Below are 27,026 nucleotides of genomic sequence, written 5' to 3' on the forward strand. Positions count from 1 at the left end.
ATAAAGGCAGTATTAAACCTCGATAAAACGAAACTCTTTTTAAGAATACCTCAATAGTACGAATTTCCCCCCAACCCTTGAAATTTGTCTTATAGAGGTTCGACTGTGTATAGGATTTCCAATTTTCTTGATCCATTATTTTTAGTTTTTGTTATAAAAACTAAAAACCCAATATATTAGGCTTTATGAGTAAAAAACCAAGCTTTCTTTTACAACTTATTTGCAAGCATAACTTGATTAAGTGGCTGGAGACTATGCCTGTCATGACTGCAACCTAGAGGCGCTTGACATGTATGTTGATTCCTCCAAAGTGAGGAAACAGTAGATCCAGGGTTTGAATCCTGTTAATTTGTCAAGTCTGATGTGGATCTTGTGAGGAATTCACCTATATGTACCACATATATGATGTCTGCAGTTAAAATTTGGCAATCATATGTTTTAAGGGTAAAAATTTGAAAACCTCATTTTTTACAATTACTTTATAACACCCTGTTCACTTTACCCGATCTTGCTCATTTGCAAACTCTTGAAAATTAATCAATCCTTGGATTAATGAATTAATGAAAGTTAATGAATGAATTAAATAATTAATGAAAGCCTTTATTTCTAGGAGTATTTTAAGAGCAAGACATATAAAATGACTAAAAAAATGGAGTTATGTATCGTTGATTGCAGATAAGTCCTAAAATAATTATAATTATTGTTGATTTGTGATTCAGCAGTTTGTTTCAGGTATGTCCGAGCTGGAATTTCACTAAAGGTTCTTAGACCAAAACATATAGGACAATTGAAGTAGAACTAGTGTAGTATACAACTTTAATTTAGGTAAGAATTCGCAAAACAATCAAATTTATGTTTTTCCGTTGAGTAATACATTAGATAAATTAATGATGATGCTTGATGGCATAGTTGTGCGTGCATACCTTTAATTTAAGACCAAAATTATGAAAACTAGTCGGGTAGAAGAGCCAAACGAACTCATAAAAGAACAACCAAATTTTACTCCATAAGAAATGTAAAGGAAGGAAGTTCTTTTGTGCATAACTCAAAATATATACGTCAGATAAACAAATGCCGATGCTTGATGGCAAATCTGTGCGTGCATACCTTTAGTTCAAGACCAAAATTATGCAAATTGGTCGGATAGAAGAGACAAACCGACTCGGAAAAGAAAACCCAATAATTGTTTGTATATATTATTATATATAGATTGTTTAAATTATATTTTTGAATTTCTCAGTTTTAGAGACATTGAGCCGATTTGGCAAGAGGATACCCTACTGTAGTACAAACTGTGATCTTGTTTCTACTTTACAGTACCCTTTTGGTAGTGAATAGTTCTCATAACATTTTTTTTTTTCATAATAGTTAGCTTAATGAGTTGTTTGTAATTTTAATATCAATATTATCATTAAATTGTTATATGTTTTACACTATTTTGTAATCCTTAGACGGTTTAACAACATTAAATTTACTTGTTACTTTTTATTTGTAAAATAACAGCAAACGCACTGCTTATTGACATGTTACTCAGTATTGAGTCACTGTACAATGTAACAATAATAATTTACTTACAATATTATCTAAATGTCAAAGACCGTGGAACTTCTTAGTTTGGGAATAGCCAGTATTTGAACAAGATCGAAGCTGACTAACTGGTAAACATCAAATATTTAATGCAAGTTGAAGGAAAAGTTCCATAAAAATAAACACAGAGAATGTAATTTTAATTATTTGCGGTAAACATTGATTCACACAACACGGATAAGGCCAGTGCTGTAATATTACTTCACCATTGTTCCATCTACTGTGTACAACACATAACAAAGCAAAGTAAACCTCCTCGTTGAGGAAAGTTTAGGAAAAAAAGTATAATTGAGCAGAGCGAAGCGAAGGTCTTTGGGATCGGCAATGCAAACTTTCTAACACTATGACTCATTAATGGCTAAACATATTTTAGCCAAACTTACCAAGATTGTATCAACAAATGTTATGAAGGTTTGAGGCAAAACTATTTCTATTTTTGATAATGCCTAAATACTGCAATTTAAAAGTAACTTACTTACTTGATACTTGAATACTGCATCGGTGACCAACAAAGTCGGAATGGATTGTGTCACATATAATAAATACTACTTTTTCATAAAAACTAACTAAGATGGCGGCGGGTTGCCAAAAAGTGATGTGTCGTCCAGCTCACTTTAGTTTTTAAACTTTAATATTGGTCTTACGGGTTGCCATGGCTACAAAATAACAACAATATACCCCTGCCGCAGCAAACCTGCTGACTAAGTGAATTTCTATTTGTCTGAATTGATTTGAATTAAATCAACTTAAGTAACATTATAGGTTTAACGAGTACCTAGGTTTGCTGCTACAAGGAAACTAATCAAGTGTTTTTGTTTCTTTTTTGTAAAATAATAATAGCTTAGTATAAAATAAATAAATTTGCTAAGTTTGATCAAAATATATCCATAAACAAGCAAACTACAACATTTTACAATAATCTCGAGAGTAAGAATAACATGGGAATTTTTAATTTATATTTTTTTTCTCCTTTACCAATAACCGTACAAAAACACTTTCATAGTTATATTATTTGTTTTTTAATCTCTTTAAAAAGGCCTAGAGAGAAACTGGGTAATTTTGTGTTTTGAGGGCCTAGAATGGGAAAACCAATTTTTACCCCATAAAATCTCCTGTAAAACCCCATTCCCATGGTCCGATTATGCTGGTTAGCAAGCTCATTCAAGTTTATCCCGCCTTTCACCTTTAAAGCAAATTTCATCAAAATCGGACAAAAATTACTCAAGTTATCATGTTTACGGACATATATATATATATATATAACATGCAAGAAAATAATACATATATATATATATATATATATATGAAAAATTGAACAAATGGTGTTTTTGGCCTCTGGGGACAGAAAAAGTAAATCGGTCCCAGGTCCTGGGTCTTACCGTGCCACCTACGGTAATAGACTACTTCCCTATAGGGAAATTCGCTAAAGCAAAAAGAATCATAGCATATTTTTAAAATCAAGTCAATATACGACCTAAGCACAGTACAAAGGATAAAAGATAAATAAACAATTATTAAAGGATAAAAATTCCGATGATGACCAAAACTCATCAAGTAGTACAGAGAAAGTATTACAAGCTATTTGAAAATAAGTATTTGGAATAAGTAGGCCGGTAGTATTTTACAGATTTTATTTAAATAATCTAAATTAGGTTATAACAAATAATATTTATCTTATGTGATTGGGAATTAAAATAACTACAAGAATAAGCAGTTTTAAATATAACTGCTATTATAAAATCAATATGTTTATCTAAATAGGCTATTATGCAGTCTTATTACTGTATTTACTTTAAACAGTGCAATGGAAACATTTGAGTGTGCCAATGTCTACTAAATATAACCACATGTGTTTGATGGCAAAGATACAAGAATTGATCAGTGATTGAAATTGACAAATGAGAGTTAAATAATAGCTATTTACCTTACAAGTGTAGTAAGAGCGTTTTTACATCACGCAGGTGAATGTTGTGCAACGAGCGGAAGCGAGTTGCATAATTTACCGAAGTGATGTAAACACGCTCTTGCGTAACGTGTAACGTACAAGATTTTACCTGACCCAACAGTATACAGGAGGTTACGAACAATATTTTTCATTATCCATTTCACTCATCTTCTAACAGTAACGTTCATTTACAAACAAAAGCTAGGTTAGGAAAATTCTTCAAAACATAACAATAAAATTCAAGCGCACAGCTGATTTCTAGCGTTGAACGTCGTTGGCTCCATAGAGGTATATTTTTTAAGTTAAGCACTCAATGTTATTTAAATCGGTTTCATTACATTACCGAGTGAGTTTTTTTTTCAACTTTACATCACTCGAGAAGTAACGAAGTTATATACATCACGCTTGGGATAGGGAAGTTTAACATGGCGGGTTAGGTAAAAGATATTTAATGCTTTAACAAACTAACATTCATTTCACATTAGAACAATAATACTCACTAGTAAATATTATTTTCTCCATGACAACAAGAATCAATAAAGATTATCCAAATATAAACAAATAAAAATGTTCACAATATCAAACAGCTGATAACTAATTTGTATTACAAGCACAGCCTCCTCTAATACAAGGCTGCGGCAAGACAAAAGTAGCAACATTGCTATCCAGGCAAACCGAAAAAGCTGTAGCACTAATTTACAATGGAGAGTAAAGAATACTTGTTGATTGTGAGTCAAGAGGAAATGCACTCAGTTTTTGTTAGTTTTAGTGACTTTTGCCAATTGTAAACAACTGAACGGCTCATTGAATCTTAAATGTTTATATTTACACTTTTCTTATTTTTGTTATTACCAAGGCAATAGAAATTCATTTGCGATTAATAAACAAATAAAAAATGAATAAATTTAAACGTATTTGAAAACATAAAAAACTGTTTCATTAACTTTATTTGATCTCCTAAAACTTTTTGACTCTACCTTTTGATATTTTATTCAAAAAACTTGAATTTTTTAGTATTACAGTGAAACTTTATTTTATTTAATCAATATTGAAATTTTATTTAATCAATAGAATGCATGTATCTGTGGAGGCAATCAGTCAGATTGGTTGAAGTAGTTGTTCCACAGGGCTGCACAGGGTCAGTTTTGGAACCCTTCTTGTTTTTAATCTAGATAAATGACCTGCCGAGGAATGTTGATGTAGACACTGTTGTATATGCTGATGACACAACTTTGATTGCAACACATAGAGATATTCATGAGCTATGAGCTTGATTTAATTACTAATGAATCAATAACATCAGCAGATTGGTTTTCTTCAAATAATATGATTTGTAATAAGGAAAAAACAAAGAAAATTCTCTTGAGTATATCCCCCACTTTACAATCAATTAAAGTCAGTAAAGTTATTAGGTTTCCAAATTGATTTGAAATTGGCAAGAGCACTTAGAAATTACATGTAAAAGAATTTCCAGAGTAAATTATCTAATTTGAAAACGCAAGAGATTTTGTTAGCAATAAATACCTTCGTGTTACTTATTTTGGGTTTTTTCAATCACATACTTTTTACGGGATTATACTATGGGGATACTCCCCCCACACCCATGAAATTCTTTAAAAGCAAAAAAGCTATACAAACAGTCTGTGGGGGGAGATAGCATTTAAATTATACAGAAAATTCAAACGTAATTTCTTTACCATAAATACAAAAATATAAATAAAGCATGCATAACAAACCTACCGAAAGTTTTATTAGGACCAAAAAAATTTTTTTGATACTTTTATCATAGTCTTTAAGTTCTTTCTGTGATCATATTTTAACTATATTGAACGTGAATATGATACTCCATTATTATTTTTAAATCAGTTTAGTTAAATCTATAAGTGTAAACAAAATAAAAGATGTGGAAACCTCCAATGGCAAACTAGTTTTATTATCAAATCAGGTCAAAACCCAAGAAAACAATCTCATTATTCAGATTTTTCAATGGAATATTTCTCCTACATCTTTGATAAATCCTTATAGGTTCAGTGACCTTGAGAAAAATATTTTTATCTTTTCACTGTCATGGATAGCAATGTTATCATGACCAGGACTGATTTCCCAACTTGTATCCGCTTTCCTGATCAATGTCAAGGGTTTTAAGATAAGTGTTGCAGTTAAAATATTAAGCTAAAGCAGAACCAAGTTTGTTGTTAAATGTATATTTAAGATAATAACTGTAATAAGTGTACTATTAAACTGTTATGAGTTAATCATGATTGATTTGTAAAGCGTGTTATGGGTTAGTTGAAGGAAAACTTTAATTTAAAATTTGACCCGTATACATAAATCATTTCATATAATATACAAATCATTTATCATTTATAAAAAAACTAAAGCAAAAAAAGCTTTAAAAATTATTTTTTTTAAATTTATGATAACCAATTTTTTAATCATCTTAAAAATCAATATTACATGTATCTTTGGCAAATATAGTTTTTGTTGAGCCTGATGAGAAAGTTAATAGGTACTGTACTCTTAATGACGTCAGGTTTTATTAGGTTATCATTCAACAAACTATCCCGTCATTAGGGTGATAGAGTGAAGACAAAACAATAAGGGCGGGTTTTTGTATATCCCTTAAGGTAATTTAGTACTTTTTTATATTCCATCTCAATTACAAGCGTTTTGTGAGTACCGGTACCATATTTGCAATAATTTAGCACTAGTGTATACGTTGCTCGAAATCAAGCAATTGCAAAGACGTACGTAGTTATAAAAAAAAAATTAAAGTCATCATAATTCCCGATAAGTTTAAAAGATTCAACTCATAGATTATGTACCTAACAGTTCCATATAATCAACATTTCTTGTAAATATTTTACCATTTTTCAAAAGCTGATCTGGTTTTTAAATGTTTCCCACTTATAGCCGTATTAGGTTTTCCATGTTGATCTTCCTCAATGATAATGTAGTCTGCATGGTACCACCCATTGTCACCAGTACGTTTACAAATTTCAGTAGATTTTTTTTAGCGATAACATTTTGTTTACACGACTAAGAACTACCTGATTTTCTGCATAACCTCTCTGTCGTAATTTTATTTGCATCAATTGGCATTCATTTGGCTGGTTACTGTTATATCGTAAATTATATTTACCTGAAAAAATGCAGAATTGAAAGACCTAACGCCGTTCAGATGGTTTTTTGTTTCCCTTAAATGTGAATAATGCGAATTCTTCAATGGGAGTTTTATTAAGGTTTCTTGGATCTAGTCACATTCTTTTAAAATCACTTGACTTTTTATTAAAACATATATTTATTAAATGATTAATGTCCTTGTTGTACCAGTTTAATTCAGACTTAGATGGGTTTCCTTTGCCAATCATCATGCCCATGTTTCCTACAAAATAGTAGCACTTTGGCCAACATCCTTGTACGTTATTTGTGGGAATCTTCATATTTATACTTTATTCTTATTAAATGGCGACCATACAAAGTAGGTAGCTGTAGGTGTGTGGTAATTTTTTTTAAATCTCTATATTTCTTCTACTTGGTGGCGGAAACCTTGCTATGTTTCCATGGTTAACAAATCGGTTCTTTCAATGATTTCTTAAGAAATATAGTACTATGTCAATTCATTTTTTTTTAATTTGGTAAAATATATCAAATTCCAATGCGTTTCATTGATTTGAAAAATAAATAAAAGCAATTGAATTATTTATACAGCTGATCAAAATGTAAACAATTATGTTCTTCATAAGGATAACATGGGAACTTTAACAGCCACTGGGGCAGAGCCCGAGGGGCTTTAAAAAAATATAAGATCAGTTTGAAAATCTACGCCACACGCTCTTTCCAATGAGACGTCAATGGATAAAATCGGTTAAGAAATGGCGGGGAGGAGTTAAACCGACAAAGTTTCATGTAGCGTATTAATTATATAGATAAGTAAATCTATATATACAGAGTGTTAAAATACCCCGCCGCAGCAAACCTGCAGACTAAGCAAATTTCCATTTGCCCGATTGGATTTACACTAAAATGTCTCCTTAAAGATATCACATTTATTCGCTATTTAAATAACATTAGTTTAACGAGTACTTACGTTTGTTGCAACAGGGAGGGTAAAAAGGTGTTTTTTTTGTAAAATGTTAATAGTTTAGTATAAACAAGCAAACTACAACAGTTTACTTATTCTCCATAAGAATAACATGGGAATTTTTAATTTACAGTTTTTGGGAATTTTCTCCATAACCATTTGGCGCATAATAAGGCTTCAATATACTAAATTATTTGTTTTTTAAAGCTCTACAAAATGGTTTGGAAAGAAAATGCTAAATTTTAAGTTTTTAGGGTCAAAAATGGGAAAAACCAATTTTTGCCCCATAAAACCCCCTATAAACCTCTGTTCCCATAGTCTGATCATGCTGGTTCGCGAACTCGTTCGAATAAACGTAGATTTACACTTTTGTACCAAATTTCATCAAAATCGGATGATTTTTGCTCAAGTTATTTTCTTATTGCGCTAACGGACACATATATAAATATATATATATATATGAATTTGAACGAATGGTGTTTTTGGTCTCTAGGTACCTCAAAACGAAAAAGTAAATCGGTCCCGGGTCCAGGTCTTACCATGAGGACTACGGTAATAGCTTATTCCCTATAAGGGAAATTCGCTAAAAGTCTTAACACACCCAAAAATAAACTAAACGGCTTACGATAAAATCTTGCAACTTCAACTTATGATAATATGATGACTTTTCTAGCCTTTTGCAAGAAATCAAAATGTTGCCCCCTCCCCCTTTTAGGGTAGATAGGGGACAACTCAAAATTTTAAAATGTAAAGAACCATGTTGTGATCCCTCATTTTAATGATCATTAAAAAAATAACGTTTGGTGTGATTTAAAATTGTGTACACTAATTTTAACGCTTATATACTAACTTAAACTCTAATCCCAATTTTCAAAGTATGATTAATTTCTATGTCTGTTCAAAGAGATTCAACAATAACTTTTCTAACAACAATGCTGTGTTAAAAAAGAGTTACTGTAAAACCTTTTTCTTTATCAGCTGTTCTTAATTGTTTTTATTTTATTTTTATTATTGTTTGTTTTTGAGTTGAGATTCCAATGAGTTAGGTATTAAATTTGTGTCTAATTATCAAATTGTATTCACTATCATTTGTAATCAAGTGTACCAAACTCGCTTTTAACATTTCTTTAAAGGACCATTTTGCTTGAAACGACTGTAACGATAGCCACACAGAGATTATTGCTCAGCTACTATCGCTGTTGCGGCAGCAGTTTTTCTTAGAACGATTGGTTTTGGGTGGCCGCGCAATTTTTCATAGTTAGTTGAATACCAGCGCTCACAATAGTGAACTCATGAGTGCGCGATGCAACCTTTTAAAGTATCTCCTCAGTGAGGAGTTAAAAGACGAGGTCTTGACTGTTCCAAGAACGGACAACCATTTGCGCAATGACAATGCAAAGTTTCTTTTTTCATATTACATTTTGTTTTGTTTCATTGTGAATTAACTTTTGATCGTCTTCCATTCTAAAAAACAGCTTTGGAGCGCAGCTAGCTTTAGCACCCGCCATTGCTAGGAGTGAACTGCACTCTTTTGAGGTTCTGAGCTTCAGTCGCTGCGCGATTATCGCAAGACTGGTACCCAGGGCCAGATTTCAGTACACCTTCCTCATTCATTGGGGTCAGATCGTCTACATTGTTCCCTCGAATACCGGGTATCTAAGGTCCACCTTTCCAGTGACCCGAGTAGAGAGGTAAGGGGTACATACGACTGGGTTCCCCCTGGTTCCCAGAAGGCTCCATTAATTAAGACATTAGGCCCACAGTGCCACGAGACTCTCAGCACGGATCACATTACACGTTAGTCTAGGGCCTCCTTCACTTGGTTCTGTAGGTGGACCAACACCCAGTGTCAGAAGGTTGCTCTCCGCACCTAACAAGTGAGAGTTGAAGTTTAAGTGTGGCCAATCTGCCGGACCAACCCCGCATGCGAGGTTTGGCCGGAACGGCGCAAAAGGTTATCCCACTCTCTAAACCCCCATACCTTCCCCGTAGTACTCATGGTAAGACCTGGATCTGGGACCGATTTACTTTTTCGTTTTGAGGTCCCTAGAGGCCAAAAACAACATCCGTTCAAATTCATATACATGTGTCCGTTAGCACGATAACAAATGCTCCGATTTTGATGAAACTTGGTATAAATGTGTAAACCTACATTTATTTGAACGAGCACGCGAAAAAGCATGATGGGAACGGGGTTTTATGGGATGAAAATTGGTTTTTCCCATTTTTTACCCTAAAAACATAAAGGTTCACAATTTCTTTCCAATTCGGTAGAGCTTAAAAAACAAATTATTTAGTACAGTATATTGAAGCGCTATTATGCGCTTAATGGTTACAAAGAAATTTTAAAAAAATTCTGAATTTAAAATCCCCATGTTGTTTTTATGGAGAATAAGTATAAACTGTTGTAGTTTGCTTGTTTATGAACATATTTTTATTAAATTTTGAAATGCATTTATTGCATACAAAACTACATATTAAAATGTTACAAAAGAACACTTTTTAACACTTCCTGTTGCAGAAAACCTAAGTACTCGTTAAACTAATGCTATTTAAATAGGGAATAAAATGTAATATTTTAGGGAGATATTTTAGTGTAAATCCAATCAGGTAAATGGAAATTCGCTTAGTCTGCAGGTTTGCTGTGTCAAAGGCATTTTTTTTTTTTTTTTTTTTTTTTTTTGTAGAGACCCACGTTATTCTACTAAGTATCCTTGCCCCGTTGCGAACGACGGGCAAAACAACTTGTTGGTATATTTTTTTACAATTTATTGTGTCACACAATCAATAAAAAGTAAATACACATGGTTTATTTCCAACCAAATAACACCACTTCTCCATCTTTCTGTATTGTTTTCACTTACATGATTAGTATCTAACTGTGACAATCAGTGACCTCTGGATAAACAATCCACATAATCACAGGTCTTGTCTGTTGCATTGTTGCATACTAACCATTGGGGTTTACCAAGAACATTTGAACACTTAACCTCACTCAATGAGGAAATGGCAACAGTCCATTATACTCGGGATGGCCCAGGTTGGTTGTAACCATTCTAAGAACAGTAAATCTCGTTTAACGAGTTTGCAGATGTGATAAGACCAGAATATAAATTGCAAACTCTACTGCGCTTCAAAACAGAAGTCTGTCAATACAGGAAGGATGAAGACACTTTTGGTTTTGTTAGTGTTTTTATTTGTTTCCATTGTTGCCGCATTTGCTCAACATGCGCCTATCGTTCACACGGCTCAAGGGAAGCTTAGGGGGAAAATAGTAAAATCTTGGACTGGGAAACCGATATTATCATTTATTGGAGTGCGATTTGCTGAACCCCCAACTGGAAGTAACCGACTAAAGGTAATTTTGTCTTAAATTGTTATTTATTTTTAAAAATTACAGTACTTCTGTCAAAATAACTTAATACCCCCACCGCAGCAAACCTGCCGACTAAGCGAATTTCCTCTTGTCTGATTATATTTTTACTCTAATCTACATCGGGTGGACCAATGCTTGTAGGTGTCAAGATTGCTTCGGCAAAAAACTCAAACTCAAATATTTCCATAATAAGACATATTTATTCCCAATTTAAGTAACATTAGATTTAACGAGTGCTTAGGTTTGCTGCTACGGAGAAGGTAATTTTTTGTTTTTGGACCATACGTCAATAGTATAGGATGAAATAAATAAATTTGCCAAATTTTATCAATGTATATCCATAAACAAGTAAACTACAACAGTTTTCATTTTCTCCATAAAAAATATTAAGAATAACACGGGAATTTTAAATTAAAATATTTTTTTATTTTCTACGTGACCGTTAGGCATACAACAGCGCTTCAATATACTACCGGTAAATTATTTCTTTTTTTGAGCTCTAAAAAACAGATAAATTTTTTTTTATTTTAGGGTCAAAAATGGGAAAATTCCATTTTTACTCCATAAGGCCCCCATAAAAACCTGTTCCCATGGTCCGATAATGGTGGTTCGGGAACTCTTTTGAATAAACGTAGTTTTACACATTTGCACCAAATTTAATTAAAATCGGATCATTTTTGCTTGAGTTATCGCGCGGACACATATACGGACACATAAATATATACAGTATATATATATATTAATTTGAATGGATGGTGTTTTTGGCCTCTAGGGACCTCAAAACGGAAAAATTAAAACGGTCCTGGATCCAGGTCTTACCATTAGTACTATGGTAATAGCTTATTCTGTGTATGGGAAATTCGCTAAAATAAATTGTTTACATCTGAATATATATTTTTTGTAGAAATTTGATTTTTATTAACTTTCTAGTTGTTTTTCCTCAACATAGCTTTGTGTTTTATTACTACTGCTGAAGCCGTGACTTCCCTACGAGCTAAAATGACCCTTTACATTAATTTAAATTATATTGGAGCTTTTTGAAGAGGCTGTGGAAAAAGGATCATTGCAAAGATAAAATCTATATATTTAATACACAGTTGTAACACTGTTTTCTCAGTAACTACTGGACCGATCTACAAGATTTATGCCTCAAATTAAAGGGGATAGTGTGTAGATTTGCCGAACTTCCTTAGAATTTAAGTTTTTTCTAAGGGCTACGACCTACAGCCCTTTAAAGGACAATTCTTATTGAAGAATATTAATACACAGTTTATAAATTATTCGTCAGCTGTTTAATGTTTTTCAGACATTTGTTATTATTTTTATAACCTCACTTTCAGTATGCAATTATTAAACTTGGAGTTTCTGTTTATAAACACACGATTTTGATCAAGGAAAGTGTATTTGTTAACTTATTTTTGAAATGTTTTAGTTTTCCTGCAAAGTGATCTGAAGGAAAGTGGTAATTGAGTTTAAGTTTGAGTATGGAATGTGAAATAATACCCATAGTAGGGAACGGAAACTTATTGTTTTGATCAATATAATTTATTCTCTACGGCCACCACAATAATCATGGGGAAATCCGCTTGCAAGTTGTACATATAATTGCTAATGAGTGGGAAACATACAAACATTTAATAGTAGGTGACGAATCTTACTCAAGATCAGTGTTAGACGTTCAGTGGTACCAAACTCTACCTTCTCGAGATGGCGAGTACGCTAGGATACGTGGTTTTAACTACAATATATCAGTGATTTTTTTCAAGTAGGCTACACAGGGAAGTTGCTTGAGAAACTGTGACTTACCATTGGTTCTGGTGAAGAAGTATGTGACTTGATGTTTAATGGCAATGTTGACTCGGGTCATTATAGTGTTATAAAACTTTATCATTAACCGCAGGGTGTGAAAAGTACAAAAAAAGAAAAGATTAATTAACCGGGTGTAAAGAGACATACCGAACGGAAAAAATGTAGAGAACCATTGAACTAAAAAGGTAAAGAGCAGTGTTGGTGTTAAATGTGCTCCCTACAAAAAATATCAACTCTTTTGAATTGGGGTCGTTAGATTGGCTTTGTCACTACTTCAAATCTATGAATTTTGAGTCAGAACAGACTAATTGGGACACAAAAATGTTTTAGTTTTCCTGCAAAGTGATCTGAAGGAAAGTGGTAATTGAGTTTAAGTTTGAGTATGGAATGTGAAATAATACCCATAGTAGGGGACGGAAACTTATTGTTTTGATCAATGTAATTTATTCTCTATAGCCACCAGAACAATCATAGGGAAATCCGCTTGCAAGTTGTACAGATAATTGCTAATGATTGGTAAACATACAAACATTTTATCGTAAGTGATTAATCTTACTCAAGATCAGTGTTCGACGTCCAAATTTTATCTTTTCGAGATGGCGAGAACGCTGGGATATTTGGAACTACAATTTATCAGTGAACGATACCCTAACTATATTTTTTCGAGTAGGCCTACACAGGGAAGTTGGTTGAGAAACTGTGACTTACGATTTCGGTTATGGCGAAGAAGTATCTGACTTGATGTTTAATATGGCAATGTTGACTCGGGCGTTATCCAACTTTATCATTAACCCCAGGATGTGAAAAGTACAAAAAGAAAAAGAAAAGGTAATCATTAACCGGGCGTAAAGAGACATACAGAACGAAAAAAAACATCTAGAGAACCACCGAACTAAAAAGGTAAAGAGCAGTGATGGTGTTAAATGTGCTCTGGAAGTCCCTTCTAAAAAATACCAATTTTTTTGAATTGGGGTCGTTAGATTGGATTTGTCAGTACTGCAAATCTATGAATTTTGAGTGAGAACAGACTAACTGGGACACAAATATTATTTCCTTATGTTGTCACAAGGTGAAGGTAAAATGAACTCCTTATCAACATTTTGAGTTTATGGAAAATCTTATCAACAGCGACTATAAAAAAAGTATTCAGGGTCAAAAGAGACAAAAAACTATTTGAGTAAAATATAATACAAATCTGCATTAGAAATGGCCAGTTCTAAGTCTCACTTGAATCAACATCTTTCTGGTAGTGGTAGTCTACATAGCTTTGAAATCCACGACTCCTTTTCCATCAAATTGGACCGTTAATACCCTCTAACATTGAACAAAGTATGCCCAACTTTATATATACGACGTAAACACAGCTTTTACTCACAGTATGGGTTAAAGATTCGTGAAACGCGACCAACTGCTGATGCGTGATTTACATGTAGGCTAAGTGACTATCTTTATTCCATACAACAAATGTAATAAAAAAAAAAAAAAAAAAAAAAAAAAAAAAAAAACTACGAATATAGGAATATACTTGAGCAAATTATCTAAATAGCATAAATGGCTGCTTATTAGATTATCAGCATTGCCCAGTTTGTACACTATTTATTTTTCAAATGAAACTCGAATTAATATAAAACATTCATTTGGTTAAAATAATATATCGGTTTCATTAACATAAAATAGCTTATACAGGCAAACTATCAGTTCTATTTCATGTAAAAAAATTAAACAACCCCTAAATAAAATACAAAGATAAACAGTATTTGTTAATTATTATTTCTTTTATTGCTGACAATATTCCCGTGGCAGAGCACGGGCGGTTAACTAGTAATATAAATTGAATAGTTTGTTTTGACATCAGCAAATAAAATGTAAACAAAATACCCCTACCGCAGCTAATTTCCATTCGTCTTAATTGATTTAAAAATCTATTTAAATATATTAGGTTTAACGAGTACCTATTCAATTCAATGTCATCTTTATTCTGTTTCTTGTAACATTTACAAAGAATAGAGTCACACATAAGGTAAATATAACATAAGGTCAACGATGAGCTCTTGTGTTATACGAATGGGTTGTGTTGCTAATTGAAATGTTATTGTTGAGTAATGTAAATTTTATTTTTTCATAAATGTATAAGCCGATTACTGTAAATATTTTTAAACCTTTGAAAATATGTTTCACTGAAACTTTTCGTTTCAGATGAAACATTATTCTTAATGCACGTTTTTGTTGAATGAGAATTTTGTCCATGTTCTTTTTTGTTGTTGATCCATATATACTAATACCGTATAGGCAATAAGAGAATGAATTAGGGCGAAGTAAATAGATTTCATGGTTTTTAGATTACACCAGTGGACCATTTTCCTTAAAGTGTGTATGCCACTAGATGTTTTATTTATAACATGTTCAATATGGTTGTCCCATGATAAATGTTTGTCTATAATTAGACCCAAGAATTTAGTTTCATTTACATGATTCAAGATTTCATTTTTCAATGAAAATTGTTGGACTTGTCCCATTTCTCGCTCTCTTAGTTGAAAATGACACAAAATTTGATTTAGTAGAATTTAAAAGAAGATTTTTATTATTTAAAAAGTCTTTTATTAATAAAGATAAGCCAATTAAAGATGACATTTCAACATTTTCTACTGTGTTAGCAGAAACAATGACATTAGTGTTGTCCGCATAAAGACACACTTTATTATTTCTGTCCCATGTCAATTCAGGTAAACCCTTCAGGTAACATAGAAACAGTAAAGGGTACAAAATAGATCCCTGAGGGACACCGTACCGCACTGGTAATGGACGAGAGGCAAATTTTTCCTTAAGCCCCGTTCACACGGGGCGAGTTTACAAGCTACATGCAAGCTTTTTTACACGCATCTAGTAAAATAGCTCAGTGTGAACGACGTACTCGCTCAAAAGCTGCTAGTAAAATCGCTCTGGAATAAGTTGACGCTGCCGCTACTTTACACGCCAACTCGCCAGCTTTTGAGCGAGTAGGCGTGTAAAGTAGCCCAGTGTGAACACAGTTGTTTGTGCTTGTGCGCATGTTATTCAAAGATGTCGGAGGATTCGGTTCAAGCTAACTACTGAGCGAGTGGAAAAAGCATCGTGTGAACGACTAAAAGTGCACTCGCCGACTCGCCGGCATCTTTCTACACGTCTGCGAGTTGGCGAGTGGACAAGCTCCGTGTGAACGAATACAAGCACACTCGCCAACTCACCGGCTTCTTACACGCTGGTGGATAGCTTGTAAACCTGCACCGTGTGAACGAGGCTTTATACAAATATCTTGAATGATCTTTAAAATATTCTATTTCTACAAATTGTTTTCTCTGTGAGAGGTATGAGCGAAACCATGCCAGTTCGGTAAATTTTACGCCAAGATAGCTAAGGACTTCAATTAATTTGCAGTGTTCAACACTGTCAAACGCCCGGGACAAGTCCAAGAAAATGCCTACAACTTTTTCACCCCTATCAATAGATTCGATGATGGATTCAACAAATTCAATACCAGCTGTTATTGTTGATTTGTTTGGCCTGAAACCATGTTGTTGGTTATCCAATAACATGTTTGATTCAAGATAATTTGACAGTCCAATAGGCAAAAAAATTGTTAAAAATTGTCAAAAGTCGTATTACAATTGTTGTACAACAATTTAAAACATTTTGATTTTAACTCCATATTGCAACAATTTTAATATAAGTTTGAAACAATTTTAAAATTGTTTAGTAATTAGTTTTTTTTTTGTTAAAAAAATAAGTTTTAATACAAGTTGTAACTATTTTACAACAATTTCAAAATTGTTAAACAATCAGTTTTTAGCAGTTTAAAAAATAAGTTTTAAGCCTTAACTATTTTACAACAATTTTAAAATTGTTTTATTATAACAACTTAGTAACTTAATAACTTAGTTTTTTTATAAACAATTTTAAAACAATGTTTAAAATGTTTACAATACTATTTAACAATTGTTTGTGTTGTTCTTAAAAAAACAAGTTTCAACAATTTTGAAACAAATGTTTAATTTGTTTGATTATTTATGTTTAATCTTAATTAATGGGTTGTATCCCTTTTTTGGGCGTTTTTAAATTTGCTTGCATTTAATTTTAATATATACTAGATGAATAGGTTTTATCGATCATGTTTAAATAACAGCCTATGATGTTTAAATTTTTTAATAGAAAATGAAATGAAGTTGTTAAAGTACCTATATTAAAATATGTAAAAAATTAATTAATTTTTTTTATATATAATACAATTCTTTATAAGTTTGTAGTAGTTATTACATTATGAATATTGAATTAGGCCTACTTGAATAGGTAAATTCATGAAATGAAATGAAATTAAATTAAATGAAAAATGTCTTTATTTAAGAGGGGTTTGCCTGAAACTGACATGGGATGAAACTGAATTACCTGATGAAGGTTAATTTTCAAATGATAATACTGTTTTTTTTATATCTCTCTCCGAAACTGTAACAAATTTAAAAGTTGTATTAAACTGAGTCATAAAATGATTGTTTGCAGGAGACACTGTGGTAGTTCTAGGAACTATAAGACTTTCTACAGCATTGACAAAAAAAGTATTAAAAGTTTCACAAATATTTACAGAATCTGTCAAAAATTTACCTTCATAAAACAATTTTATGTTTACATTTGACTTTGATAATTTACCTACTTCAGTGTTAATTAAGTTCCAGGTAGTTTTCACCTTATTTCTAGAGTTCAAAATTTTTTCCTCAAAGTATGTTTTTTTATTGTTGATAATCTCTCTCTTTAGTTCTTTTTTCTTTTCCTTAATCTGTATCTTAATGTTATTTTCTTTAAGCATTCTGAATTGAGATTCCAAATCAACTATTTCAGATTGTTTTAATTTTAATACATCATTAACCCACTTCTTTGGTTTACAAAAATTTTCTGTTACATAAAGTTTAGGATAATTTACCTCAAAATTATACTTAAATCTGTTACAAAATACATTATACTTCATCTCAACAATAGATTGAAAATCTGAGACCAGGACTCAGACCTTAAACCTCTAAGAAAACGTTCTGTATTTTTTTCATTAAATTTTCTCACTTGTTTTCTTATTGGCTTTGGCTTTTTGTGGTCAGTGATTCTCAGTTTCATCAATTGACCATCATGGTCTGAGGTGTGCGTAATTAACCCAGTTACTTGTAAATTGTGAAGATCTATATTTGTAATAAAATTGTCAATTGCAGTTTTTGAATGTTCTGTTACTCGGGTCGGAAAATCAACTGTATATCTCATTCCATTTATTGTTAAAATATTAATAAATTTATTATAATTATCATCTTTCTTCAAAACATCTATGTTAAAGTCACCAGCAATTATAATTTTTTACACAGTATGTTTAAGAGAGTTTCCAGATTATCAACAAATTGGTCCAAGTTCAAGTAGTTAGGAGACCTATAAATACATCCAAACAAAAAAGTAAAGTTGTGAGTACTGATCTCAGACAAACAATATTCACACTCTTTTTTCCATTAAAAGTGGTTGAGTAGAAGGTAAATCAATACATTTGTGATTTATATTTTTGTGGGTTAGGATTATTACACCACCACCTCGCCCCAATCTTCTAGAGAAGTAGGATGCTGTTGTGTAATTACATATGTTAAGTAATTCTATTTCCTCTTTTGTCATCTTATGCTCACTGAGTGCAATAATATCTCGATTTATTTCGTTAAGAAAAATTTCTAGAAGATCAAGGCGAGATGGTAAGTGTTGTGGTGTTATGGTGCAGAATAGAAAGAGGTGCAATTATCTTGGTGGAGGTGACTAAGGAATCTGTGATTTTAAAGGTCGGGTTGATTTGGGCTCTCTCTGTGATGCGGGATTTGGGATATTTAAAATAGATGTTGGTTTGGAGGCTGCTAGAAACTGGGGCACATTCACACTGCTCTGCTTTTCCACTGAACACTTCACCACCTCACTAAACTGCAGATGACCAGGAACCAGCACAGGTGTTGGGGAGTCAGCAGCAGGCGTCAGTGGCAGGGTAGAGGTAGTGGTGCTGGATGAGACATCAGTGTTCGGTGTAGCATTCGAGGGCTGCTGTGGATTACTTGTCATCTCAGGTATTACAGGCTGTTCACAGGTGTCAGGTTGAACTGCTGGAGAAGCCACTTCATGGCTGCTTCTATCAATAGTTTTTTTCATCTCCTCTAAAAACTCAGATTGTGAGAGTCCACGCCATAATTTCCGCTGAGCAGCTGGTTGGTCATACGACACCACACATATTGTAGCATTTGTAATTTTGTGCAGTGTTGTAATGTTTTTTACAAAGTGATTAATAGGTATTAAGTCTCGAACACAACCCATGGCAGAGCATATTAGAGTATTCAGTTTTTTGTTTTGAAATTTTCAATTAGCTGTTCAAAAGCCTCATCATAAAAGTTGATTCAGTTGGCTTTCCTTTGTATTCTTCTTTTGTAACTAGACCGTACACTGTAGCACCACTTGGTTCAGTCTGGCATATTAATCTTGTGTTGATGTAGTCTGTCTGTTTTGGCCGACCAATTATCTTTCGAAATACGACTGCTACCCCAGCAGACATATGTTTGTGGTGTTGGAGGTCACTCAAAATGGTATGGGCAAATGCTGTAGTAGGGGGGATGTAATTTTGATTTGATTTGGGATGTAATTTTGTTTGCATTAATTACATCCCACATGCTAGCTTCAATGACATTAATCTTGTTTTTTTAAATTTTCGTTTGTAGATTGCCTTTTCTTGAAATTACACTCCTCATATGTACATCACTGACTTGAATTTGGTTGCCAACACCATGAAATGAGTCATTACTCTGTGGTCCAAAAATGGTATTGAGGATATTGATGGTCGTGTATGCCAGTTCAGACTTTCCTCTCCGATTAATATGTAGCCCACTAAAATGGAATTTTTGAAGATGTGAGAGATCGACCACGTAAACATTATTGATCCGGGCAGCCAACTCTCTGATGTAGTTATTCTCTCTTAACAGCTTTAGATATCTTGTCTCATTCATAGTACGGGGGTCAAACCATTCAGGTTTGCTGCTACAAGGAAACTATAAAGTGTGTTTTTTAGGAAAATATTAATAGCTTAGCTTAGTATAAAATAAAACAATTTGCCAAGTTTTATCAAAATATATCTATAAACAAGCAAACTACAACATGTTATAATATTCTCCATAATAATAACATGGAAATTTAAAATTAAAACTTTTTTTAATTTTCTCCGTCACTAATAACCGTAAAAAATTACTTTGATGTACTAATTGTTTTTTATTTCTTAAAAAAGGTTTAGAGATAAATTAGGAAATTTTTATTTTTGAGGGTTAAAAATTATAAAAACCATTTTTTACCCAATAGAACCCCTAACCCTGTTCTCATGGTCCGATCATGCTAGTTTGCAAACTCATTCAAGTTTATCCCACCTTATACCTTTAAACGAACATGTTATGTTTATACTCAATGATAAAAGTGTTCATGACATTTTTTCATAACATTAGCCGTTTTTGAGTAATTTAAGTAAAAAAATGGCCGCCATTTTGAAATTTTAAGTTGAATCAAGATTATTTTTCCCCTAACATTGGTCTTTTTTACCTTAACCTACATACCAAATTTCATAAAGATCGGTTGAAAAATTTCAAAAATAAAAATGTTTATGTATAATTACAAAATGGCTGATATCTTTTTAACGAAGCGATTTTGAGAAAAAATGTTATTTTTTATTTTCTCTTTATTTTTACCCATAGAACCATTTCCCGGAGTTTGGCTGTTTACTTACAGGACACCCTGTATAATGGAATCGCACATCAATATGTTTGGATCTCTTAGCTTCAAGTGTCTTAGCTATTTTTATGCAAGACTGGTTATCTTCCCAAATAACAACCGGAATTATTTGAACCTTAAGTAGTATTTCTGATAATAATCTTGTTATGAACACACACTCCGTTGCACATGTAGCCAAGGCAATATATTCCGCTTCGCAAGTGGAAAGAGCCACTTTTGGTTGTTTCTTAGTTTTCCAATCCACTGTGTTGCAAAATATTTTAAACATATAACCACTGATACTCTTCCTACTTCAATACTATTAGCAAAATCTGCATCGCAGTAGCATTCAATGAGTTTTTCGGTTTTGCTATTTTTGTAATAGGTCAGCGTCAAATCCTTGGTTCCAATTAAGTACCTCACAATACTCTTTAAGTTCTTCCAATCAATGTCCTATGTCATAACAGTTTTGAAAGGTGCTGAAGTACGTAACAGAACAGAGTAACTCAGATCTGGTCTTGTACCTAACATGAGATATATTAAACTTTAACTTCCTAATAGTTGTTTGTAAGGTAAGTTTTCATAATTGTTGGTTAGATTTCCATGAAGAAATGCACACTTTAGATCTAATTGACAAAAAAACAAACTATGCACAACCAAAATTTAAAGTCAAATTCTTACTGTAATCATGCGTGCTACCGGAGCGAATATTTCTTCACATGACATCTCACCCTGAAGAAATCCGCAAGCAACAAGCCGAGCTTTCTTAACTAGGTTGCCATTAACAGATTTTTACCGAAAAATCCACCGAGAATCAATGATTTTAGCGTCTTTAGGAGCTTCAACCAAATCCCAAGTTTTGTTTCTGTGTAGACAGTTTAGTTCTTCATTCACTGCACTACGCCATCCTTCATTTTGTATTGCCTCCTAAGTCTTTGGTCCATCGTTCAAAAGTTCATGACATTTTTAAGGAGATATTTTAGTGAAAATCCAACCAGGCAAATGGAAATTTGCTTAGTCTGCAGCTTTGAGCGGCAGGGGTATTTATGTTTTATACTTTATATTTTTTATAAGAGTTTAATAGTCTATTTGTTTTTTTGAAACTTGGGTTAATCATTTTCTCTGCAATTTTTTACAAGAAGTTATTAAAAATCAAGATTATAGATTGTAGGCCACACTACTAAAAAAGAGCAGATAAATATTTTCAGCGTAGACTAATTTTAATGTTTTACCAAACTGTCAGGACCCTGTACCAGTGAGACCCTGGCCCCAAATAAAGGATGCAATGGAAGACGGACCTCTCTGTCTACAGCCTGGATTGCCAGCTGAGCTGCCCTCATCTGAGGACTGCCTCTTCCTCAACGTCCACACCAAGACTGTGAGTAAAACAACAGCCAGAAGCACTTAAAATAGTATGGATGCCCAACCCTTTGCTGATGAAAGTAAAGAATGCAAAGCAAAATTAGGATACTTTTTTAGACAAAATGTCTCTTATTTCTTTGTAAAGATGCTGTCTTCCATGAGTTTCCTCTTTAAAACTAAACTATCATGCAAGTCAACATTGTTTATGGGTTTCTTTATTCTCTGAGTTTTTGCTTGATATAACAAGCTATATGCTTGTAATAGCTTGATTGATCTCGATTGATGAACTTGAATCTTGATTGATTTTTTTTCCTTTGTACATTTGTTTTAAGCCACGATTGTAATCTCTGATTTGTAATTTTGGAAATAAATATATTCTTATTCTTTTCGCATAAGAAACAAATCATGAAATAACCCTAAAATAATATAAACAAAATTTAGTCAACACTAGCAATCAGTGTCACCAACATGAATTAGACACAAAAAACGAGCTTCAAAATGTACAATGGAATGAGAAGTCTACTTGTGTTGGTTAGTCTATGGTTTTATAGGCTATTTAACTAAAAAAACATGCTAAGTTGGTCCATGTATACATGGGATGTGTGCTTCTAACAGTATTATCCACAAAGTCAATGATGTTGATTTTTAAGTTGTTTAGCTCTCAAAAGAAACAACACTACAATTACCTCGCTCTGCCAAAAAAATTAAAAATAACTTTTTACCATTTTTCATTTAAGTTGAGAGGAAAGCAACCAGTGATGATATATTTCCACCCTGGAGGGTTTGTTGGGGGGACCGGCAACAACAACTACACAGGACCTCAATACCTCTTAGACAAGGATATTGTTCTAGTGTCTTCTAATTATAGACTGGGACCACTAGGTAAGCCACTATCACGTTCACCAGTACTCTTTCTCTTAATTTGTATGCATTTTAGTTTATTGAAAGATTCATATATAGAAATGGAATCATTTATATAATTCATTCTCTATTATAATTAAGTAACAAGAAAGAATTGTGTTAACTATATAGTACAGTTTAGGCCTACTATTCTATAACATCTAATATTCCTACCATGTTAAAGAATCGTAAGGGTTCTTAGTACAAATATATTAAATTTTACTTACTAGGATTAGTAGAATTACTTTGATGCCTATAACAGCAAATTATTTGCTAAACCTCATGTGATCAATGAAAATTCAATCAATATGGTGGAGCTCAAACATCAATGATTGCTTGAAATCGTTAAGCTTCTAAAATAACTTTAGGTTTTATGTTGGATTCTTTAACTAGTTAAGGTACATTTCAACAAAATGTGAACATGTTTACAACTGAATTTAAATTTATCTTTGTTTAGTTTAATTTTTGTTAACTCTCGAATACAATAACATAATATTTTTGTGATTCTGCAGGATTCTACAGCACTGGCGATGAAGTAATCCCAGGAAACTTCGGTCTTAAGGATCAGCTTCTTGTTATGAAGTAATTTACATTTATTAATTTCTTTTAACGAATTTCCCTATGGGCAAGTAGCTGTTACCATAGGTGGTACGGTAAGACCTGGAGCCGGGACCGATATACTTTTTCATTTTGATGGCCCTAGAGGCCAAAAACACTGTTCGTTGAAATTTTTTATTATATATTTTATTATATATAATTATACATACCGTATTATTGTACATATTATATAATAATTATAATTATATACTTATCATAATTATATATATATATGTCCGTGAACGCGATAAATTGAGTAATTTTTGTCCAATTTTGATTAAATTTTGTTTAAAGGTGGCGGGATGAACTTGAATGAGTTCGCGATCCAGCATGACCGGACCATGGGAACAGGGTTTTACCGGAATTGTATGGGGTAAAAATAGGTTTTCCTCATTTTTGACCCTTAAAATACAAAATTTCACAATTTCTCTCTGGACCATTTGAAAGAGCTTGAAAAACAAATAATTTATTATATCAAGGTGTTTTTGTACGGTTACTGTCTACAAAGAAAATTCCAAAAATTGCTAATTTATAATTCCCTCTTAGGGAGAATATTGTAAAATGTTGTAGTTTGCTTGTTTATGGAAATATTTTGATCAAACTTAGCAAATTTGTTTATTTTATACTAAGCTACTAATATTTTATCAAACAACACAATTTATTAGCCTCCCTGTAGCAGCAAACCTAGGTAATCGTTAAACCAAATGTTATTAATTTAAAATCAATTCAGGCAAATGGAAATTCGCTTAGTCTCCAGGTTTGCTGTGGCGGGTGTATTAAGTTAAGTCAAAGTAGCTTATTATTCTAACTGAAAAAAGTAGTTGAAATTTTACATCTTATAAAACTCTTATTAAGATAAAATATGAAATGAAACATAACAAATTTTAAATATACCGGTAAATTAAGGAAATATACAATATTCATCCAAATCAATATAAAGTTTGCGGCAAAAAAGCGATTTATTTTCTGCAGCCCTTTGACCTGCGATAAGTCGTCTGAGAGGGGTGGGGTTAGTCTTATTGGAAAGCCTACACACTGCTATCTGCAGTCATAGAGCAGAGGTGGCCTGAGCTACTTGCATTTGTTATCGAGTGGTATTTAAAAAGTAATGATTCAGTCATTGCAACTTAGCAACAGTTCTATGCATTCTTTTAATTAGGGGCAAGGCGAAGTGGAGAAGAAGTTCCGTCGCGTACCACAATCATGCGGTGGTAACTAACATTAGAACAACACCTTCTGCGTTCAAAAAGAAGCACCAAAAACCCGATCTAAAGTCAGATCGTACGCCAGACAACTATCATTCAATAGAGTTTGTGCTGCTGTGGAATACTATTGGAAAATGGTGGCCATTTTATAAAAAGTCTAATTTATAATGTACGGTCTTTAGCCGTAAGGCGGTTTGAACCTAACAAATTAATTCTGGTGCTACCGTTACCTTGTCGGAGGTCTCGAAGGTGGATGACGTCTCGTTCAAGGTAGTGGGTAGTCCAGGGGATGGAAGCGGTGTAGACCAATGGTGCGAAGGCAGCAACAAAGGAAATGACTAACACTGGTGAAGTTAAAATGACAGGTGTATTAGGAATTTAAGATTAACATAAAATGAAGTTAAAACTGTAATTACAATGTGATTGAAAGTCCAAATAATATGATTTGTGGTATAGGTAGGGACATCGGCAATGCTAGTGAGGAGCGTCTCCAGTGGTCGGAGTGGGGACGACTCCCCGTTGATAATGTCGGGTAGGGTAGGGACCAGTCTAGGGACTTTAAAATAAGTACTGAACACACAGTTTTGAATGACATAAGAAAATAAGTTCCCCATTAATGTTTTCTCAAAATCTAATAGTTTCTGAGATACCATTGGTGGCACAGCTAAGTTGTTCACCCTGTATAGCAGAAATCGGTAATTAAATAGGAGCACACTCTGTCAGAGGCTTTTAAGTCATCTACGTTAGTTTTGATTCTAAAACTGTCTATAATTTAAAAACATGGGATTGGTCTTTTCCTTGTGTGGTTTCCCGGGATATAATAGGACCCTAGCGTTTCCCGCTTGTGGTAACAAGTGACTAACAGGGGTTGGAAGATTCCTCACTCAATGCTCCCAAATTTTTTCAAAAGCTAGGGATTCTTCTCTTTAATTTGGCCCTCAAAACATTTTGTCTTTTATTTTACTCTTCTTCTTTCAACCCCATTTCAGGAGTTTTTCTACTTATTTTTTGACCAACACAAAGCCCTGGGATTGTCCTTTGTTAAAGCAGACTTCCTTGCACTGATTATAGCACCATAAGTAGCTAATTGCTGCATTTACTTACTTTTGCCACACTAATTTTTTTCCTGAGCTCATTTTTATGTGCTACATTCCAGTATTCCAACCAAACAACACAAAACAGTGTGCTTTCATTAGGTACGCTTGGAAATAAGTTGGCAGCACTTAAAGATACTACGACTACAATCAGCTTGTAGCGGACCGCTACAATAGCGCAAGTCACGTGACCACGATGCGCGCGCAGTCGACCCGGGTAGGCACGCGCAGCGAACCAAGAGACGAGTTCAGTGTAGTGTCGAGCGCCTGGAGCTGTACATCTGATCGGATAAGTAGACTGTAGCCTAAGATGTCTAGCTAATAGAAGTAGGGGTTGGGGAAAGGGTGTAGGTTGGGGCAAAAAGTAATTCAATCATGTAGTTTATTAGGTTCTCGAAGGGTCGTGGTCTGGCAATTAATATCGTAAATTAGAATTCACATTTGCTAAGTCTAGTAACCTTTTTCACGAATTAGAATAAGTCCATATATATATATTTCTCTGTTCATTATATTATAATTAGATACATTATGAACATAAAAGCTGGCTGTGATAGGCAGCTAAGGTAATATTGTGCACTTTGACGAGCTAAATTAATTCCTTGCAATAGAGTTGGGTTTCGACAGGAAATGTGCGTGATTTGGCAGTGGTTAGAGGAAGATATATAGGGCCCAGGTATCTTCATTTACACTCATACTACACCACATCATCACATAGTGGTAGCAGAGCGTCAAGATCCGGCCAAAAATGCAATTTTAACAGAAATAGAATAGATTAAAACGTGTCTCAGACCAGCCAGGTGCTTTGTTCAGACAGGAAATCGACAGGTTACAGGTCGGCACCACGTGGCGGCCTGGAACGCACGAGCATGCATAGCTAGGCACGTCATGAAATGTGAATCAATATCATTCAATTTATTTTATTTCCAAGGAAAATTTAAAAATCAATTTTAATGAGAATGTTTTAATTTCAAAGTAGAATTAGGAGAACCTTGATGTTTTTTATTAATATTTTACTAAACCAAGTTGATGAATATATTTAAATGCATTTATGTAATCACTCACGAGTTCGACATCAAGTCTGAAGGGCAGTAATTAAACTAAATATACCTCGACGACAGGCCGAATGAGTGTTTGATGAATATTTTTATTACGGAAAGCAAAAAATTAGGAGTCAAAGTGCACATCAGTGTAGTTTACAGGCCACGACCAAAAAATCAAAATTCAAAATTGGGGAAGAACCTCAACCAACCACAGACAATCGCTGGCAACATGCACTTGATAACCTACGGAA

General features: G+C 33.2%; 1 protein-coding gene across 2 annotated transcripts in view; it reads left to right on the forward strand.

Moving 5' to 3' along the window:
- The first annotated feature begins 10,656 nt into the window (after window positions 1-10,656).
- LOC128985809 (esterase FE4-like) overlaps window positions 10,657-27,026 on the forward strand; it is a 41,729-nt gene continuing 25,359 nt past the window's right edge. Inside the window, exons 1-4 of one of the 2 annotated variants that reach the window (XM_054405695.1) lie at window positions 10,657-10,974; window positions 21,821-21,955; window positions 22,677-22,821; window positions 23,352-23,421. In XM_054405695.1, coding sequence (XP_054261670.1) covers window positions 10,780-10,974; window positions 21,821-21,955; window positions 22,677-22,821; window positions 23,352-23,421 — 545 coding nt within the window. In that variant the 5' untranslated portion in view covers window positions 10,657-10,779. The remainder of the gene's footprint in view (window positions 10,975-21,820; window positions 21,956-22,676; window positions 22,822-23,351; window positions 23,422-27,026) is intronic. The other variant, XM_054405694.1, reaches the window with a different exon arrangement.

This window comes from Macrosteles quadrilineatus, unplaced genomic scaffold (assembly GCF_028750875.1).
Source record: "Macrosteles quadrilineatus isolate MER2022 unplaced genomic scaffold, UCM_ALF_1.0 Scaffold_2__2_contigs__length_208266976, whole genome shotgun sequence".
Taxonomy (NCBI): domain Eukaryota; kingdom Metazoa; phylum Arthropoda; class Insecta; order Hemiptera; family Cicadellidae; genus Macrosteles; species Macrosteles quadrilineatus.